This window comes from Macrobrachium rosenbergii, chromosome 41 (assembly GCF_040412425.1).
Source record: "Macrobrachium rosenbergii isolate ZJJX-2024 chromosome 41, ASM4041242v1, whole genome shotgun sequence".
NCBI lineage: Eukaryota > Metazoa > Arthropoda > Malacostraca > Decapoda > Palaemonidae > Macrobrachium > Macrobrachium rosenbergii.
In genome coordinates, this window is record NC_089781.1 from 92,485,467 (window position 1) to 92,507,987 (window position 22,521).

At 37.3% G+C, this 22,521-nt stretch overlaps 1 protein-coding gene across 1 annotated transcript in view; it reads right to left on the reverse strand.

Annotated features, from left to right (window-relative positions):
• LOC136827011 (nuclear hormone receptor FTZ-F1-like) overlaps positions 1 to 22,521 on the reverse strand; it is a 342,098-nt gene continuing 319,577 nt past the window's right edge. The window contains exons 3-8 of the mRNA XM_067084673.1: positions 19,046 to 19,818; positions 9,825 to 9,914; positions 6,403 to 6,571; positions 4,702 to 4,802; positions 607 to 812; positions 1 to 273 (exon numbers count right to left, since the gene is read on the reverse strand). Of these exons, the coding sequence (XP_066940774.1) occupies positions 666 to 812; positions 4,702 to 4,802; positions 6,403 to 6,571; positions 9,825 to 9,914; positions 19,046 to 19,818 (1,280 nt within the window). The 3' untranslated portion in view covers positions 1 to 273; positions 607 to 665. The remainder of the gene's footprint in view (positions 274 to 606; positions 813 to 4,701; positions 4,803 to 6,402; positions 6,572 to 9,824; positions 9,915 to 19,045; positions 19,819 to 22,521) is intronic.

Sequence of the window (22,521 nt, forward strand, 5' to 3'; positions counted from 1 at the left end):
TTTTTGGAGGGGGGAGGGGGGGGGCTGACCCAGGGCTGGCTTAAGCTGGTTGGTATGAAGAGGTTCTTTCCGCGTTTAGCATCGCCGTAACGTAAGTGACATTTGGAAAATGGAAAAAGAAAATGTTCTCGGTGGAATAGAGATTGAGAATCCTGTGGTGATGTCCTTTGAGGGGTCACCATTCCTTCTTTTTTTTTTCATGCAGGTCATGGCAGAGATCCTCCTCCTTGGGCTATGCCTGTTGAGGATACTCCTAAATTATATAGGACCACCCTGCAAAAAGGAAAACAAATTAATATTTTCGCTCTTTATAACTTACAAAAGATCAGTATGTCATGTAAAATGAAGGGAATCACTTCAGTATCTATTACCATTTTTTTTTTTTTGTCAGTCACATAAACTTTGAATTATATGTTATATCCATATATATTCCATACTTTTTATAGCTTAAAAAAGATCAGTATTTTATGTAAAAATAAAGGGAATTATTTCCATTACCATTAAACTGTAATTTTTTTGCCAAAGTCATATAAATTTTGCATTAGATTGTATATTCAAATGTACAAAAGAACCTTAAACAAAGAAGGGAAAAACGAAGCTGCTTGCCTTTATAAAAATTTGTGGCGCACTGGACGGTTGAAAACCAAGAGTTGCCTCTTCCCCTTTTATTTCCTTTTAGTGTGCAACATCTCCATCAGCAGGGTCTGTGTTGGTGCTGCACCGTTGATGTGCTTGTAATACAAATATTTTTCTCCGTTGTCAGCAATGTAGTGAAGCTCTGGCAGTAAATCCATCATTTTTTGATACTTTTCCTGTAGGTCGGGAGAGAAAGCGATCCACTTTTACCCACGTCATAAAACTAACTTCTTGTGGCTTATCATACAGCAGCCTTATTGATGTTACAACGTTCTCCGAGGACCTGATTCAAACCCACTGGTTAAAGTAATTAATGTAATGGGGGGGGGGGGGAGCGGGGGGTGGTTGGGGGATTGAAGGAACTAACGGCACACTCGTAAATCGTCAGGCAGCCTTTGAATGATGACTTGACTGGACTGTATTGGAAGTAGTGGGTACATACATATATAATAATATATATTATATACAAGTGGTTTGAACCAGCTCCCGAGTCATATATAAAAAAGCTGCCCAATACCAGGAGCAGATGAAGATAAATTGGAAAAGCTCAAGCAAATAGGACGAGAGGGAAGAAGAAGAAGAAGGAGGAGGAGGAGGAGGAGGAGGAGGAGGAGGAGGAGGAGGAGGAGGAGGAGGAGGAGGAGGAGGAGGAGGAGGAGGAGGAGGAGGAGGAGGAGGAGGAGGAACGAAGACCTGACGAGGAGGATTGGAACAGGTGGTCGAGAGGAAGACGGGATGCAAGAGGCAAAGTAAATACGGCAGTCAGTGAAGAAGGTTCTTCTTCCTTTTTTTTTTTTTGGTATAGGTGTTTTGGCAAGGGATACATGAGGCTATTTCATACAGATGGCTAAGAACAAGACAAGGCTATGAAATGTAGATGCAGTTCCATAATTTCTCAAGTACTGGGGGACGACAGTCTTGGCAAAGGAACACTGTCATATCAACGACCATTTTCCAAAAAGTATGACATTTGCATAACTAGTTAGCAGACAGTCAAATGAGTGTTTTTTTTTTTGATCAGTGAGAAAACTAAATACAATGAGATGTAACCAAATTGATGGAGAAGACATAAAGGCTGACAGAGCATAAAATTATAGGAAAATGTACTTAAACACTAAAAGGGCCAACACAAAGCAACCTACATAAAGCTACAGCTTCTGAATTAAAGAGTACTAAAGCACATCAATACAGTGAATAAAAAAAAAATTGTCCAAACATCAGGATAAAATTTCAGGTACTGTATTGTATACATACAATGAACACCTAAAGAGAGAACACTTATAAAAGAGAAAAGTGAAAAGATATAAAAAATTCCTAATGATAAAAAGTAAGAGATAAAACTAAAGTATGAATCCCAGGGTGTATTGAATATACCACAGAACAAATAATAACACTCGGGTCTGGGCTGGCCCGCGTATGACCCGCTAAGGTTGATCTCACCAACTCTGAGACCAGGAATCTCACAGCTCGAACTGACTGACCACCCTGGCTCATGGGACGGTGAAAAAATGCCTGGAAAAAAACAAACTCCGGGACGGGTGTGTGTCAGTTATCTAAGAAGTGATTGGATGACGAAAAAATATTCTAAAAAAAAAAAAAAAAAGGAAAGAGACTGCTATTGCGGTTCCATGTATCCAAAACCTTACCTACACCTGAAGTATGACATATGAACTACAAGAAAAAATATTCATTCTCAGTTTTCTTGATATATATATAAAAAAAGCAAAATGGTAAATTTGCTCTTTTTGTATAGTTATCTGACTTTTTTTTTTTTGTAATTTAAACCTGAAAACAGATTTTCTCTTTTTTTCAATATACTGTACTGATTTGTCAAACAAGAGGAACTAAGATTTACTCTTTAAAAGTCACGTCTTTGTCAGGACAGGAAGGGAAGTATGTGAAGAAGATATCAATGGCGTCATCAAATAAGTGCAAATTCCCAAAAAAATAAATCAATCAGTGAATAACAACAAGGAAGAATCATTAACAAAGCATCTGGCATATCACAAGGCCAATGTGAAATCAACAAGAGTCACTTAAGCCATTTCTATCTTCTGCTAACCATAAGCTCTGTCATCCCAAAGAAAATGGGAGCTTAAGAGCTACCAATTACTTTACAAAAAAATGAAGTTTCTTTTATCGATTAATATCACAATGCTTCTCATGATTCCAAAAAACAGATCATGGATAATTTTCATCCTCCAGATATGAATGACAGACTGACAGGCAGATAAACACAAAGAATTTTGAGCCATTTTCCTTAGGATGGCAGTCCTTATTACATAGTAAGGGGCACTTCATTCATTAATAAGGCTGCTAATGATAACTGGAACTTCGAGTATGAGTGCCGTAATGTTAGAGTAGGTAGCGTAGTTAATGGCATGACAGAGCTCTCCGGACTTAAACTATCAAATATTAAAATATACATTAAATGTTAAAAATGCTTTTTCATCTCGTCGTGAGTGATCTATAAAGGATATAAAATTCTTTTGGCAACTGGTCCTCATCAAATCAATGACACTACTTTGATCTGTTACTTTGTTAAATGAGGAGTGGAATCAGGGATATAGTACTTAAATACGGTATATATGTATTAATATGGGAAACAGTGGTATAACAGGAACTATACTTGAATAATACATCTTTTTTCACCTTGAATTAAAGGAACACAGAAGCCCCACTTATGCATGTGCCCATTTTATCAGTGAGAGTAAAGATGGAAAGTTTTGGAACCACAAATTTCAGCTTCGTTCAAAGAAAATCGTGTGTAACGACGTCGGCGAATTATTCTGAAGCTATGCAGTTATTTATACAAGTTCAGAAAAACAAAAAGGAAAAACGCCTCAACCTCTGGTGTTACAAAATAAAAAAAAATCCTTCAGATTTGTTATGCGATCAGAACAGACATGATAAACTGACTAATTGCTCAGCTGATTTCAAACAATACAACCGAGCTCCTGTCTTTCAAGGAAAAAGAGGTATACATTTTTGGTAAAATTTAATTCCGCATTTGTTCGATGCCAAAGTTAACCTAAACTTGACTAAAGGCATCACTGAATGTTTACAGATAAAAGCCTTTCAGTACCTTGAGAGCCATGTACTGTATATCATACAATGATATTGTTAAATTCATTTTATAACTTACGACAATAGCAGCCCACGTTATTCTGGACTGTACTACGTTCTATGCGATATCCATTCAGTTAACCGGTAATGTTTTCTCTTACAAAATTCCAAGCTTCTATCTTTCGGAAGATGGGCTATGCAGTATCTTGCCTTTTTCACCAACTTTCCCAAAAAATGTAAGCCAGTCTTTGGTGCGAATTTTTAAGTCCTGATATCTTGACACTTTAAAGCTTACATTAGTATACGCCAGGTGACTTAAATAATAAATGGGAGATTCATCTCTAGTAGAATCAGTTATGAAAACTAAAGCAGATGATATTTGAAATGTTTCAGTAATTACAGTTCTATCCTGGGTAACTGAACTACTAGTATACCCTTCAAAATCCATAACTACTGTGCTTGAAACATCAAAATGTACTAGCAAAAGGCAATTTATTTTTTTTTAAACCACTTGTAAAAAAAAAAAGTTTCTTCCAGACAGACAAATTCAAATCAATCATGGTAAAAAACTTTCCTTTCTGTACTTTCAGAAATAAAGAGGATAAATGGATATGTGTGGCTTCTTTGTCCAGTTTGCTTATACTTTATGATAAGTAACAAGAAAAACATTATATATATATATATATATATTATATTATATAAAAAATAAACCAAATGATAGCTCTGTAGCTATACAGTACACTGCCTTATGAAGTGTGATGATTTTCTATATCTTAAAATTATAAGAAACACTATGACTAAGTTATCTACTCATAATCAAAAGAATACAAAAAAAAAAAAAAACCTGAGGCACCAGAAAATAGTTAATGCCTCCTGAACGCAGATGAAGTATCTTTTAATTACCTTACCTTTGAAATTCCTTAACAAAGAAATACATACAAAAAGCAGTATAAATACTGTACAACAATCAATCAACAGCACTGAAGAACTAAGGCGTACCGTTTCATCAGGATACATATTGGCTGTGTACTCCAACAACACCTGTCGCACCTGTTCGTGAGCTTGTGCCACAGAGCGGCGGTCATTTAAACACCGGACCTCTGTCGAAAAAGGAAAAAGAGCGTTCGGATCAGAAATTTGGGGAGAAGCCGGTAAAAAAGGGGTTTGTCATGGGTTTTCTAACAGTGGAATGCATTCTCAAAATGGCTTTCAAAAAAAAAAAGAATGCATTCTCAAAATGGCATTAAATTAAAAGAAAGAATGCATTCTCAAAATGGCATTAAATTCAAAATGGAAAGAATGCATTCTCAAAATGGCATTAAATTTTCAAAAAAAGAATGCATTCTCAAAATGGCATTTAAAAAGGAATGAATACTCAAAATGGCATTAAAAAGGAATGAATTTTCAAAATGGCATTAAAAAGGAATGAATTTCCATAATGGCATTAAAAAGGAATGTATTCTCAAAATGGCATTTAAAAAGGAATGAATACTCAAAATGGCATTAAAAAGGAATGCATTCTCAAAATGGCATTAAAAAGGAATGAATTTTCAAAATGCCTTTAAAAAAGAATGCATTCTCAAAATGACATTAAAAGGGAATGAATTCTCAAAATGGCTTTTAAAAAGAAATGAATTCTAAAAATGGCATTAAAAAAGAATGCGTTCTCAAAATGGCATTAAAAAGGAATAAATTCTCAAAATGGCATTAAAAAGGATTGAAATCTAAAAATGGCATTAAAAAAGAATGCATTCTCAAAATGGCATTAAAAAAGAAAGCATTCTTCGAATTGGCATTGAAAAGGAATGCATTCTCAAAATGGCAGTCACAAGGAATGAATTCTCCAAATGGCATTCAAATGGAAAGGATTCTCAACATCGGCTGCATACTCTCTCAAATGACAAAGATACTGTGAGTGTTTTACTTCTGAGATTATACTACTTAAGCCTGGCACATAAAAGTACTAAGTCCTGTCTTTGAAGATAAAACACGCAACTTGACAATAATTGAATTCCCCGTGATTGCAAATCGTTTTCAAAGGTTTCTGGTGGATAAATAGATACTGTCTGCTGTGCTGAATTTGAGGTAGTATCCAGGTTTAATGTTCTTCAATGCCAATCCTAAAGCATTCTTTTATAATTCACTTTATGTGAAGGTATCACCCATAAATGAAACCATTAAACCATATTGCTGCCCTAAAATGGAAAACTGCAGTATCTGCAAAATTTTCGAAATTGAGATCTGCCACCTACTGGGCTCGTGAAACACTAATACACAAGTTACTGCAGTTTCAGAATGATTCTTCAATGCTTTCCACGAGTATTTAGGGGGTCTCATTTGTAGTGTTTGCAAAATCAGTAGTACGACAAGGGAAAACTGCAGTATCTATCATTTTTCTCAGTTTTGTATTTTTGCAGATACTTAGGTCTTCCATTCTAGGGCAGCATTACCTAACACATGTACAAAGAGATATTGACTGATTTAACCCGTTTACAAATTAAATAATCAAATTTACTTAAGAGATTACATATCTCTTGTGATAACATTTCTGATGGAGCACAAGCATCTCACCTAAATGATCTAGGTCAGGAGAGAGAAATGAAACTTTTTCAATTCACATTTTGTACGTTCGTATCATTCCAAAGTGACATACATGAGCTTTTAGCAATAAAAGAAAAAAAAACACGCTGTAACCCTTACCTGGATTAAGCAGGATAACAAATTTCAGGCATATATAATCTGATATGTCAAATTTAAGATCCACCAATTTATTGAGAATGCCATGGAAACGATCTGCGAACTGCGTAGTTCCCAAAAGGGCCAGCGACAACAGGTCGAACTTCTGCCCATTGGGTAAGGTCGTTTCATCCTGCGGGAAAAAGAATAATATGAGATCCCAGCGCCTAAACTTTTCTCTGAAATCTTTAGTTTTGAAATAAGACTTTAGTATAAAAATGACTGTCAATCCAGCAGCATCATGATACTTGTCAAGAGAATACAAATAAAGTACAGTGTTGCCAAAGTAATACCTAATAATTATTGAGATCATCTCTACATTCTTAGATAATATTTTAGAATATGCATCCAAAATAATTAACTTATTAAATGGATATCTTGTCACAATACAGTACTTGTATCTGATATCTTAAAAATGTATGTACAAGAGACTTCATACTAATACAAATGACGCATGATACGGCTGGATGAATACTTTGGCCTACTCTAAAATTTTTCAAATACAATATCGTATAGTGGACCAGGCATTGAACAGGACAATTTGATACATTTCCTAACCGTGGTAACAGTATTTGCAGTTACAAACATGACTAGAAATGACACTTTTTATGCCAGTGTTAAAGGTGAAAGGTATCTGGTGCTTCTATCAGTATGTTATGGAAAAGATCACAGAAAAGCACCTCTACGAGTAAATGGCCTTATCAATTTTTACGGGGCTTATGGAATCTGTAAATTCATAAGCAACTTTCTCTAAAATCAAGGCACAAGTAAAAAGGTTATACAAAGGAGGAAACACTATGTAAGTCGTCTCCTATTGAAATTAAATTTGCTACTGAATTAGCATCAAAATTCTCTCCAGGGCAAACTTTCCCCACACGCCTAGAAGACGTTTAATGAGAAGAATTAAAAGCCAAATTCAGACACCTCTAAGCAGCTGAAGACATTGACATCGAGTGACGTCATGAATCTCATCCTTCAAGCCTTGACATTTGTTCTGTCTGGAACCACTGCTCTTAACCTCCCCCCCACCCCAACCCCCTCGATAAAAAAATGTCTGAAGTCTGTCTGAGAAAGTCCTCTGAAGTAAAACCAAAAAGGAGTGGTTTACGTAGGTCTCTGTGCCTCTCCCTTGGACATGAATCAACATTTCGTTTATTGGGGTTCTCAAGCACTCCTCCAATGGCGCCTGCCCCTCAGGGGAGTAGTGCCGTCAGTGCACCTCATGCGGTGCACTGTAGGCATTACTTAATCTTTGCAGCGTGCCTTCGGCCCCCTAGCTGCAACCCCTTTCGTTCCTTTTACTGTGCCTCCTTTCATATTCTCTTTCTTCCATCTCATTTTCCACCCTCTCCTATAACAATTGATTCATAGCGCAACTGCTTTGAGGTTTTCCTCCTGTTACACCTTTCAAACCTTTCTACTCTCAATTCTCCCTTCAGCGCTGAATGACCTCATAGGTCTCAGTGCTTGGCTTTTTGGCCTAAATTCAATTCAATTCCAATGACGCGTGAAAAGGTCGTTGAAATGCCCACGAAGCGTGAAGCTACGACCCCTCTCTTTGACCCTTCACCTTTCAACGCAGGTGGAGTCGTGGAGGTGATATTCAATGTGGATTGTCGCACGAAATTAACGATAACTCTGTCATGCCAGCAGTCTGCTACGCTCCATAAGAATATAGTAATACTAATAAGAATATAGTAATACTAATCTTTCTAGCCCAGAGCTTGGCGTTACTTGTACTTACGAATGTCTAGCAATTTGTAATAAGTTCTTGAGACACCTTGAATTGTTGTATTTATAGATAATACTGAAGTAGCAAGACGAAGGTCTGTAGGGAGACCCAGGAAGTCTTGAGAAAAAAAAAAAAGTAACAGATGAAGACTTGACTCATGGAAGTGCAGGGAGAAAGAGCATAAGAAAGAGAGGACAGGAAAGAGCTCATTTCGCGTCTAACCCCGTAAGGGTAAGAACTGACGTCGAAAAACGTTAAAGATGAGGATTCTGACAATGCAGAAGAGAAGTTGTAGAACCCCTGCTGTAAATGCAACGCAGACGAAATAAGTCACGAAATTCAGGTCTAGCACTTTTCCAGGCAACTTGAAAAAGAGTGTTCCTTTGGACTGGATACAGAATTTAGGCCAAAGGCCAAGAGCTGGGACCTATGAGGTCATTCAGCGCTGAAACAGAAATGGACAGTAAAAGGTTTGAAAGGTGCAACAGGAGGAAAACCTCGCAACTGCACTGTGAATCAACTGTTAGGAGAGGCTGGAAAGTAAGATGGAAGAAAGAGAAAATGAAAGGAGGTACAGTAAAAGAAACGAAAGGGGCTGCAGCTAGGGGCCGAAGGCACGCTGCAAAGAACCTTAAGTAATGCCTACAGTGCACCGCATGTGGTGCACTGACGGCACTACTTCCCTACGGGAAAGTATTCCTTTGAAAAGATCGATCTTCCAGTCACGACCTGATGGAAACAATGAAAGACCATCTGGAGTCCTTACATCAATTTCTCACTCTTCCTACTACCACTTTCAACAGGAGCCTCCTGGCTTCCTAAGGAGTGTGGCAAATGGCAGAATAAGTAAAAGCCTCTGGTGACAACAGGGGCGACGGTCACAAAGAGAGAAATGACGAAACAAGGAAGAAAAGGTCAAAGACAAGTTGGGTTTAACAATGAACCGGTTTAGGGACGGGGTGAAAAGTGACCTTCTGTTCAATCATTCACCTGCCACTTGATTTTCTTTTTTCTTTTTTTTTTTTAAATCTTCTCTCATTCTCTTCACTTCTTTCTGAAATTTGCCTTCTTCAGTGTATTTCTTCGCCTCGGAAACAATGGCGAAATGTTGAAAGAATATTTTTTTTTTTTTCGAAATTTAAAAGCTTTTCATTGCAAAGAAATGGGCATTTTTTTCAACAGTTTGTCTACGAAAACTGCTTTTCCCAATTAGACTTTTTTTCCATGTTTAAAAGCTAATGTGGAAAGCATGATAAACCATAGCATAGATACATACATAAATACATACATAATGTAAATATACAAATAAATGTATATACATAGGTATATATATACACATATAGATAGATAGATAGACAGATAGTTATATACATATATTTATATATATTTATATGTATATTATATATATATATATGCATATATATATATATATATATATATATATATATATATATATATATATATATATATATATATATATATATATAATATATATAATATATATATATATATATATATATATATATATATATATATATATATATATATATATATATATATATATATATATATATATATATATATATATATATTATATCTATATAACTTTATCTGCACACAGCAAATCACAAAAGCAGAAAACCACCAGCCTTACCTGCAATCTGTTGTGTATACGTTGGTGCAGGTGATCCAATATTAGTAGGTCTGACCAGGAATGCTGCAATAGCTTCATCTGATCGTCAACCTGCGACGGAGAGAAAAAAAAAATAATTAGTATATTTCTGGCATCCGCATCCAATCTCAATATTTATCCCGGCATTTTCATGATGGCATGCAAACCAATCTGCTTCGACCTTCGCCAACTATATACATATGTAGAAATAAAATTAAATGTCCACAGTCTTGTTTGAATGCATTTATCTCTCTCTCTATCTATCTATCTATCTATATGTGGATGTTTTTGCTATCTATCTACCTACCTATCTATCTATCTGTGTGTGGATGTTTATGCTATCTACCTATCTGTCTATATGTGGATGTTTATGCTATCTACCTACCTACCTATCTATCTATCTATATGTGGATGTTTATGCTATCTAAATTATCTATCTATCTATATGTGGATGTCTAGGCTATCTATCTATCTACCTATCTATATATCTATCTACCTAGCTATATGTGGATCTACCTATCTATCTATCTATATGTGGATGTTTATGCTATCTACCTATCTATCTATATATGGATGTTTATGCTCCTGTTTAATTCTCGAAAAGATAAAATTCTAACACAGCATTTTTTGCAGCTTACTTGTTTACCCACAGAGGCCGATGGGGGCGGGCTACCTAATTTAGCCGCTACCTAACCCCGGTTCCATGAACAAAAAGGGGAAAGGAAAAGGAGTGAGAAATGGGGGGGGCGGGGGGCCTTAGCGCCTTTGTACAGTAGATAGAATATGAAGTCAGGGAAAATAAAAGCAGGGTGCGAATTCCTAAGCTTCCCTTGGCCTATCTATTAAGCCACTCAGGAGCTTAAACAATAATGCAAATTTGCTTAACCTCACTTTTATTATTCTTTTTACCTCTTGACTTATCAATAGGACACTGGCTTAAGACATCACTCTAACTGTAATGGTGAATAATTATTTAATAACCAACACTCTAAACCATTTTTTTTTCAGACCTTGATATTAAATACCCCTCATTTAAAATCCCACATAAAACGGACTAATTCATATTGCAAGTAAAGCTCACATTCTCCCAAATTCACAAACAGTTATATATATACTCTCGACTTCACCACGGACACCCTGGGGCAATTCGTAAACGCTATTAATAGCCCACCACGCCTTTCAGCGAACGAGGAAGTCAGCAACGGTTTGAAAACTTCCCCCACAAAATTATATATATATATATACCAACGCTGTATTTCTGCCCCCATCCCCCCAGCCTAAAACTCATTACAGGGTCCTATTACCTATTGTCCCCCGAGCAAAATCGCTTTACGTGAAAACAATGGGGAGGAAGGAGTTTCGCGCGCAAGCGGGAGGCTACAAAATGGCTGGTGGGTGGATTTGGCGCGCAGAAAAGGTATCACGGCGCAGGCGCGTTCCACCGCTCTTGAAACACCGTCATTCCAGGATCCTTGGGAGTTAGCCTTGGACTGTCATGGCGGAATGAAGGCAAACTCACGCTTTTGAAAATATCAAACATCCCATTCTTAATTTTTTTTCCCACTCTGTTATCCGTTCGTGTCTGTGTTTTCCCAATCTTTCTCATTATTCTCTTGCCTATTACAATCTTCATCTGTGATCGTCTAAATTCAATTTTTATGGATTGAATATTTTTTCACAATTTCCTTCCTTAGTTGAGATTCTATAAGCTTCAATTAACGACGGGACTAGGTGGTGCTTTAATGGTATTGTTACAACCATTAAATGGGAAACTCCATTAAAAAATAGTATACGATTAAATGTAAATGAAATACGTCACAGAGTCAATATATAAGTACGAGAGAGAGAGAGAGAGAGAGAGAGAGAGAGAGAGAGAGAGAGAGAGAGAGAGAGAGGATGTGTTTCAATCCTGTTGAGCTTCAACCTCAAACGTAAATCAACGGAAGACGAAAAAATAATAACAATAAATTAAAAAAACCCAAAATACTGGTATGTAAGTACTCATTCACTTAAATGCATAAATTATTTAATTGGACAATTACAAACTAAATATCACAGGTTCCCAGTTCTGTCCTTTAAACCAAATACCTGTGGAGCCTCATAATTATTTTCAAGGATATTAATAATGACAGAAAGAAACGTTATCATATACGAGAAGCGTAATTCCCCTAACTGCCCTTCAATCGAGTAGTTATTTATAACAAATATTCATGCTTTAATACTAAAAAAAAATTTTGTCATACATCCATCATACATTGTAAAAAAAATTGATACATCCATCAATTCAAATACAATGCTGAAAAACTATCTTGTCAAACCCATTAAAAAAAGTATCAAAAAAAAAATCCTGTCATGTACCCATCAATATCAATTGGACTTTTTCTCAACTTGATTCTCGTCAGAAAGTTACTCTGACCAACAAGCTCAATGTCTATTGGTCTTGCAACCTCTGCTTAGCCAATAGGAAATCAGATATTACTTGCTATGATAAAGATGATTTTAAATGATTTGTCTCTTCAAGAAGGTAGATATTCCTTGCTATGATAGATATCATTTTAAATGATGATTTGTGTCTACAAGGAAACGTATATTCCTTGCTACATGAAAAATTATTTTAAATTACTTGTTTCTTCAAGGAACCAAAGTCTTATGGTATCTGGCGTAATTATAACATGGTCTGGAAAGTTCCGATTCTTTTTTTTTTCCTAGTAGTTACAGACAATACATTTTTTAGCCTTGAACGGAATTTTTAGTGCAGAAGTACCGTAATTTCAGATATACTGATCAGGAAGTATTTTTTTTTTTTTTTGTATAGCAATCAGCAGACAAAAATTACACATTTTAAAAAAGAATGTAACCTTGAAGTATCAGTTCCTGCTAAAATACTAAAATAATTTTGTTGAAAGATACAATTCTGCTAAACCTCTTTAAAACAGACTCATTTTACAACATGACTCATTTTACTCATTTTACAACATGACTCATTTTACAACATGGAAACATTTTACAACATGACTCATTTTACAACATGGAAAATTTTACAACGTGAATAATTTTACAACATGGACTCATTTTACATGGACTCATTTTACAACATGGACTCATTTTACAACATGGACTCATTTTACAACATGGACTCATTTTACAACATGGACTCATTTTACATGGACTCATAATAAAGTCTAAATAGAAATCTACCCATTCAAGTCTAACCAGTGCCTGACATAATACAAAATTTAATCGATCCATTCAATTAATTCAACATGAGAGAATCATGGTCAGCACTATTAAGTCGACATCGGCTGAATTTCCAAAAGCGAATTGTACAATCCATCTCCAGTCTTTTGTTCTCCTCCTGGTCGTGCTATTTCGTTCATTTTCACTCCTTTCTTAATCACCCTCTTATTTCTCGACACAATCGAAGAAGAAGAAGAAGAAGAAGAAGAAGAAGAAAGAGAAAGAAGAGGATTTTCAGGACGAACTTGTTTCCTCCTTCGCTGAATTAGGTTACTAGGAAAACGGGTCGAATGACATAGGGGGGATATGTTACTTTGTTTTAGTCGAGACATAAATTATTATTATTATTATTATTATTATTATTATTATTACTGTCAGCAATGCTGGGGTGTAACGTCCATTATTCTTTTTATCTCGTGTATCTAAGGTTTGTGGTTATAAATGATTTTTACCTTGTCAATCTCCGTATAAGACTACTTTCACGTGCGAAACCCCATACATATAATGAAAAATTTATAGGACTCACTACGCAAAGAGAGAGAGAGAGAGAGAGAGAGAGAGAGAGAGAGAGAGAGAGAGAGAGAGAGAGAGAGAGAGAGAGAGTTAGTCTTCATAACCGCAGAACGACACCAAAGTTCCCCAAACGAAAGAGAAAAGGCCACAAGTGAGAGTGAAACTTAATAAAAGTCAGGTTTACGGTCGGGGAGGTGAGGAGCGGGCAGGTTACGGAATATGGGGGTTTGAAGGTGAAGCTGGGGAGGGGAGGGGAGGGGGGGGGAAAGGAAATTGGGGGCTAAATGAGAATGAGAAGATGGTGCATCAGGAGTTTCACAGAGAGAGAGAGAGAGAGAGAGAGAGAGAGAGAGAGAGAGAGAGAGAGAAGAGAGAGAGAGAGAGAGAGAGAGGTGGCAATTGTTTAACGGCAATAAACGCCAAATAGATACCTTATCTGGAGATGGAAATAGGTGTTGCAAGACCAGAGAGAGAGAGAGAGAGAGAGAGAGAGAGAGAGAGAGAGAGAGAATGATTCAACGGTGTCAGTATGTACGTAAAGTATGCGACCGTGTGTGTGTGTGTGTGTGTGTGTGTGTGTGTGTGTGTGTGTGTGTGTGTGCGCGTGCGCGCGCGCTCGCTTGCGAGCAAGAGAGAGTGAGAGAGAGAGAGAGCGCGCGAAAGAGAGAGTGAAAGAGAGAAATGTCTAGCGAGAGCGACGGTGCAACCTTGACACACTGACCGTCCCAGGAATGAGGCCACCCTCCCTAAATCCCGTGGGCTTGGACACTTTTACTCTCACAAATATAAACAAAGAACAGAACACGCTGAAAAGGCGAAGAAAAAGACGAGAGAAAGAGAGAATGGAGGGGGACGGGAAAGAGGGCGGGGGGGAGAGGAAAGGTGACACTGCATGACAAAACTTCAGATAATATATACAGGTGAGACTGTGCTAATTCTAGATAGTTTCGCGGTAATGGTGATGATAGTTTAACTATTACTACTACTATTAATATTAACTTCGAGGCTACCCAAATGAATTTGGGTCCCAGTGAGAGAATTACTGAATGAAAATAAAAACGCAAGACTGAAAAATTCCAGAAACACACAAGACGACAGAAAATTCCAAATTCCTGAGGTGAACATAGGGTACACCATTACTATGAATATCGAGGCTACCAAAATTAAATGAAGTCCCATTGAGAGACTGATTCAAGAGCAGTCTTAAGCCCTCATATAAAAAAAAAAACACGACTAAAACCTTTAGGGAATATATAAGAAGGCAGAAAATCCAAAATTCCTAGAAGTGACTCATATACGGGAATCCATCACACGGGTATTTTTTTTTTCCCCCCCCAACAGGAATCTAGGTGTCCTATTTCTTTCCATTCCTTCGCAATGGCGTGACGCATACGGCATTAGGATACGGTGACACGTCAGGGAGGCATTTCCATTAACACGGTTCCATAAATATGGTCGTTATGAACACGGTCACAAGTCGATCATGCCCAGAATATTAGAGGGTAATTTTTTTATAAATAAAAAAATATTGTCAATACTTGTAAGCGACTGACAGTGATTTTTTTGGGGGGGAGGGGAAATTTCCATTTCAACGAAGACGATTCGCTGGTTAATTTCACGTCTAATGAAACAAGTCGCGTTGTATTTAAATCGATAATGAAACAAGTCGCGTATTTAAATCGTTAATGAAACAAATCGCGTTGTATTGAAATCGTTAATGAAACACGTCGCGTTGTATCTAAATCGTTAATGAAACAAGTCGCGTTGTATCTAAATCGCTAATTGATTTAATGAGGGCTAATTTACAATCGGTGTCAGGGAATTTGGGGAGAGGTCGCATATAATCACCACAGGCCGTTTCATTCCTTAATAAAACTGCCAGATAAATTAAGGAAACAAAACGCAAATGGAAGACGATAAGTTAGTCATGATCTATAGGAAAGAAATCGAGTTTAATTTCCGTAAGACTTCAGAAAAATATTCCACAGACTATGGCAGAGATTACCTATTAAATCAAAGACTCCACCGACTATTTATTAAATCAAAGACTCCAACGGCTATTTATTAAATGAAAGACTCCAAAGACTATTTATTAAATCACAGACTCCAACGGCTATTTATTAAATCAAAGACTCCAAAGACTATTTATCAAATCAAACACTCAACGGCTATTTATTGAATCAAGACTCTAACGACTATTTATTAAATAAAAACCCCAGCGAACATTTATTACATCAGACTCCACTGACTATTTATTAAATCAAAGACTCCAACGACTATTTATTAAATCACAGACTCCAACGACTATTTATTAAATAAAACCCCCATTGACTGTTTATCAAATCAGAGAACCCAAAGACTATTAACAAATTAAAACCCACACCGACTATTTATTAAATCAAAGACTCCACCGACTATTTATAAGACTATTCATGCGAGCATTACACAAAATTTCTCCACGAACACCAGCACTGATGACACACAGCGTGCAGGAGCAAGTGTGCTTTGTGTGTCTGTATGTTTGTCTGTGACTCAAAAGAGAGGAGAGTGGGTCAGTGCAGCGCCAGAGTGGGTCATGTGACGTCATGCCAAGAGCACCAGCGCGCGATTAGAGAGAGAGAGAGAGAGAGAGAGAGAGAGAGAGAGAGAGAGAGAGAGAGAGAGAGAGAAAGAGAGAGAGAGCTTAATTGTGGCATCGATCGCGTTCACGGTAATGAAAATAACCGCGGGGATTTTACGTCTTCTTGAAATTCAATTCAAAACAAACACCATTTATAAAGGATATATATTCAAGAGAGAGAGAGAGAGAGAGAGAGAGAGAGAGAGAGAGAGAGAGAGAGAGAGAGAGAGAGAGAGGAAACGGAAAGTGCCAAAGTGTGCCAACGATTGAGATGCACTTGGCACCACTGACCTACATCGTCTCAGGGGTGGAATCCGGTCGAGAGAGAGAGAGGGGAGGGAAGCACTTTCCCCCCTCATTCGCCTTCTCTTCCTCCCCCCTCCCCCTCCCATCCCTCAGTCCCCAAGGGGCACTCCCCAAGACCCGTATTACACTGCAACCAACACGCACGAATATATACGCACATACATCCTCATCCTCAGCATCCATCCAATTTCATCCGTTCAGAGATGGCATGGGGCAGAGGAGGAGGAGGAGGAGGAGGAGGAGGAGGAGGAGGAGGAGGAGGAGGAGGAGGAGGAGGAGGAGGAGGAGGAGGAGGAGGAAGAGGAGGAGGAGGGAGGTGTGACTGCATTCATCCAGCTAACATTCGCTTGTGCTTTCTTACAATATTACAGAGAGATTCCCACTTTACTTTCTCTCTCTCTCTAGTCTTGACCCGTGAAAGTAAAAGCAGTAACCATTACGGATAAATCAGTAAGTATGTATATATATATATATATATATATATATATATATATATATATATATATATATATATATATATATATATATATATATATATATATATATACATACATATATACACACACACATTCGTGATTAGTAAAGAAAGTCGAGCATAAAAAACGTATCTATATAAAAGGCAACGGCATTTGTTTTCAATTAGAAGAACGTAAATGATCTGATTTGGGAAGATCGTGTTTACAACAATACTTTTGATCTGGGTAATGATGGCACGTTTTATATGGGCAATATGCATATACACACGTATTGAACGTAGGCGCCAGAACTGGATCAAAAGTAGGTCAGATCTGAGCAAAAATGTGTCACCGTCGTTCGAGGTCATCTTGGGGTACTAGATATTTCGGTGACTTATGGGTTATGAGTGATGTTGGATGTATATGTTTCATTTTGACAAAATTGATCAAAGTAAAGGACTTTAATTTGATATCGCTCAAGTTAGCAAATAAGTTGAGGAATTTGACTGCATGAAGAATAACGTGATTATTGACAATTATCATACAGAGTCCCCCTCTCTCTCTCTCTCTCTCTCTCTCTCTCTCTCTCTCTCTCTCTCTCTATATATATATATATATATATATATATATATATATATACGAATGTATATATATATATATATGTATGTATATATATATATATATATATATATATATATATATATATATATATATATATATATATACATATACATACATTCGTTTCATTACGCCATTATCATAGCACCAGCCAAACATGCAAATTACACTGTATTCCTCCCGTAGAAAAAGTTCTACCCAATACACCAGCAATCAACCAGGGCACTTTTCGCCTAAATAAACATGTGCAATTCGTATGCCTAACAAATTAACAATTCTATAAATAACTCGGCTAGCCGTGAGTCCCCCCCTCCCCACCCCGCAACACACACACACTAGCAGGTGTTAGGACCATTAGGAGGGGTGTCACAGTTATGAACATGAGGCTGACCTTAATATCTCATGTGTATAAACAATGGCCTGTCAAGAGTAAAAATTGGCATTCCGTGACTCTGACGCATGCGCACGCCTGTGCACTTCGAAAGTCATTACTCGCTTGATGATACACTACGTGGGGTTTTTCCTGTTAATTTAATATATATATATATATATATATATATATATATATATATATATATATATATATATATATATATATTATATATATATATATATGTATGTATGACCTACTTACGTTATGGTTAATGCATTGGTTGCGGTGTTAGTGAAAATTCTTTTTAATGATGTCAACCCAATTCGTGGTGGTTGGAAAAAACTGTAACAATAATCTGAATAAACGGTTTGGTCGTGGTATTTTTTTTTATACTGCCAAGCTTTACTACTTTGGAACCGTCTTATTCCCTACACAGCTAGTTATCTTTCAAGTAATGGTCCAATATTTTCTAATTGTTTATTTACTGAATATTAACCAGATTTTTTTTTTTACTTCATTTAAGCCTGACAGACGGTTACAGGGGGACAATGAATAAACTTTGATAAGCAAAACTTGAAACTAAATGTTTAGGTCGAACGGGAAGGGATATAAAGAAAAAAGAATAAAAAAAATGAGATGGGATCTCAGATATGGAAAACTAGATAATTCCGGGCTCCCTACGACTGAAAGGCGATGGGTTTTTCAAGACCAGTTGTAGAGAAACTTGCAAAATGATTTAGGAGCAGCTTACATAAATTAGTTAATTTATGAAAATTACACAGAACGCTGAGAAAATATAACAGAAGTTAAGTTCCTAAGGCTAACAAAGTGATGTTTATTATCATTATGTAGAAGATGGACCCTATTCATATGGAACAAGCCCACCAAAGGGGCCACTGACTCTAAATTCAAGCTTCCGAAGATTATCATGGTGCTCATTAGAAAGAAATAAGAGGAGGTAAAGAGAAATACAGAAAGAGGAGATCTCACTTATCAAAAAAAAATTAAAAATAATTAATAATGATGATGAGTACAATGAAAGAGAAAGTCGGAAAAAAAGAAAGAAAGAGGCTCTCCTCACCTTGAGGTCTTTGAAGAAACACGAATTGCGCGCCCAGTCCACTTGTGCGAAGAGGTTTTGATCGAGGACTTTGCACATGAGTTCGAAGAGGTCGACCTCGCACTGGTTGTAGGTCTGGTTCTGCAGGAGGGAGAACAGGGACCCCGTCCATTCCTGGTCGTCCACTGTGTCCACCAACTCCCGCAGCATAATAGGAATTCTGGGGCCTCCCGTCGATCCTACGGTTCGACATCCTCCTCCTCCTCCTCCTCCGCCTCCACCTCCTCCTCCACCTCCACCACCACCTCCTCCTCCTCCTCCACCACCTCCTCCTCCGCCGACGCCTCCTCCAGTAGTCAGTCCGCCGGTCGTGACGCCGCCCAAGGGCGACTGGGCATTCGTCACCCAGAGCGTCGGGTCGGGTCCGGCGATGATGGGCGCCATGTTCCCTGAGGCGACGACGCCGGAGGCGCCGCCGCTGGAGGCTGCCACGAGGCCTCCCAGGCCAGCCATGGGAGACGGGGACGAATCGGGCGACGAAGTGGACGAAGAGAGGAAGGGACTCTGGATCTCCTCCTTGATGTGGACGTGTGTGGTCGGGGCGTTGGAGTAGCAGGGGGAGGGGTAGCTGATGGCCACGCCCGAGGTGGTGGGATGTCTCGCCCCGGAGAGAATCCCCGACGGGTGCTGCTGCAGCTGGCGCTGACGGAGGAGCTGGAGCTTGCGTGCCCGATCTCTTTTGTACATGGGGCCGAATTTGTTCCGGCCGCCCCTCATGCGATCTGCACGCACAGCTGCAAATGAAAGAAAAAAACTTTAGACTGATGATAAACAAAGCATAAAACAGAAGTTGTTTATTTTTCAACATTAAAACAAAAAGTTTTTTTTAACTACAAAAAAAGAGAACCCAGACTTCATATTGATGACAAATAATACCTAAGAAAACAAAATTTGTTTCTTGTTCAATATCACAACAACAAAATCAAAGCCTTTTTTTAAAGTACAAGAAAAAAAAAAGACCATATTGATGACAAACAAATCATAAGAAAACAAAAATTGTTTATTTTTCAAAATCACAACAAAACAAAGTTAATTTTAAATTACAGGAAAAGAAAACAAAAACTTCAGATTGATGACAAACAATGCATTAGAAAATAAAAATTGTTTCTTATTCAAAATCAAGACAAAAACAAAGTTTTTTTGCAACAACAAGAATTCTAAATTTATAAGCAAACTGTCTACTATAACCCTACCTTTCGAACTGTTATAATTCATCATTGTCTTCTTCGATAGCGAGGAAAGAAAATTGTTTATTTTTTAAAAATCACAACAAAAACCCAAATTTTTTAATCCGATAAGCATCTTGGCTTCTACAACCTTTCGAATGAAAAATAATTCATCACCATCTTCTTCGTTACTAACCTGCAATTATCACGTTAAACTACAGGATATATTCATATTATCTAATATGCTATTATACCACTAACATCAAAATATTGATATAATTATTACCATAACAAATAAGGTACCTTGAATCATATAAAATTCAATTGAATGAATAAAACGCCCCTTCTTGTACAATACTTGAGTCTCCCACAACACAGGCCACGTTTTCAATGTACTATTACGGCAGGTGCGAGGGATCACCCCATCCCCCCTACCCAAACACACACACACACACATACAAACACAAACAGACATACACACACACATACACACCTTACACCTTCACGGGCGACCGACAGATGGCAGATGAGTGCAGTTCCAGCTCGTAACGTCTCCCATTAAAATTTGAACGAGGCGAAGAAACACCTTCTCCCCCCCTCACCCCCGCCCCCCACCACACGGCACACCTGATTTAAGACAAAGAGTACGAAATTTCGAAATGCGAGCGCGCGGACACGCGTTTCGTTCTGACATTTCAAAGAAAGATTCAGGCTGCGAATGAATGGCTTTAATTGACGTTTGGACGAAGCTTCTTGTAAATTATTCGAGTGGTTGGCCGAGAGAAATTTTATCATTAAGCCTTTTGTTATCTGACTTGTACCCCCGTAAGCTCCTTTTGTTTTTGCTCGGACTGGTGGCATCCTTCGTGCTTTACGTCAGAGAGAGAGAGAGAGAGAGAGAGAGAGAGAGAGAGAGAGAGAGAGAGAGAGAGAGAGAGAGAGAGAGGATCTTAGGTCTTTTTTACTCTGTTGGCCTTTATTTCTACCTACTTATATTTCAACTGCCTGTGTGTGTGTGTATATATATATATATATATATATATATATATATATATATATATATATATATATATATATATATATATATATATATATATATATAATTACACAAACACGCACGCACACACAATGTACTCACACCTGACTCCTGAATTGTGGATGAACCCCATATAAAGAAACCTTAGCAAATCATTAGCCGTGTCATATGCCTACACAGGACACACCGGCACTGCACTGAACATCCCTAGATGCACAATTTCCCATGCACCTTCTGATGGCTTCCTAACCTCCTTGATACGAACTCTCATAAACCAATTCTTTCCACATGTCCAAACCATCTGGAAATATTCCCAACATAGCCTCAACAGACTCAGCGTTTCTTTTTTACTGGTGTTCCCACATATTTATTCATTGAGCACCCTTTCTCTGTCATGCATATTCCTGAATACTTATATGAATCAACGGCTTCCATATTAAATCATTAATACACCTTCCTGGTCTTCATTTATTCCCAGAAACTTACATTTATTCTATTTCCTTTCACCTATTCCAAGTATTTTTAAATGTTTCCTCACTATTTTCTTGCAGCTTCTCTTCACTATACCCACTCAGCAAATTATCACTTGCGAACATCAATCATCCCACACTCAATTCACGTCCTATTTTCTTACGAGAGAGAGAGAGAGAGAGTCACGATGTCATATTACACTCGGGTTGACCCTCGGTTAACCAATTGGACCCCTAAAAGGTAAGACAGTAAAGAAAAAGTTACACCAGAGACCATGGGTCGATCGTCACTCGAAGAAGGAATTCTTATTTTTTTTCCTAGACGTCCGTGAAAGGTTTATATATAAAGAAATGGTGTTTGGAACTCTCTCTCTCTCTCTCTCTCTCTCTCTCTCTCTCTCTCTCTCTCTATCTCTATATATATATATATATATATATATATATATATATATATATATATATATATATATATATATATATATATATATATATATTATATATAAATATATCTCTTTCTATGTTATATAAAATGTATATATATACTGTATATATAAATATATCTCTTTCTATATATATAAAGATATATATATATATATATATATATATATATATATATATATATATATATATATATATATATATATATATATACATACATACATACAACCATTACTTTACAATTCTCCTACAACACAGATCCTTTGGTGATATACAACTACCTGGTAACCCCATTCCTTAACACACCCCCTCCTCCCTTCGATGATC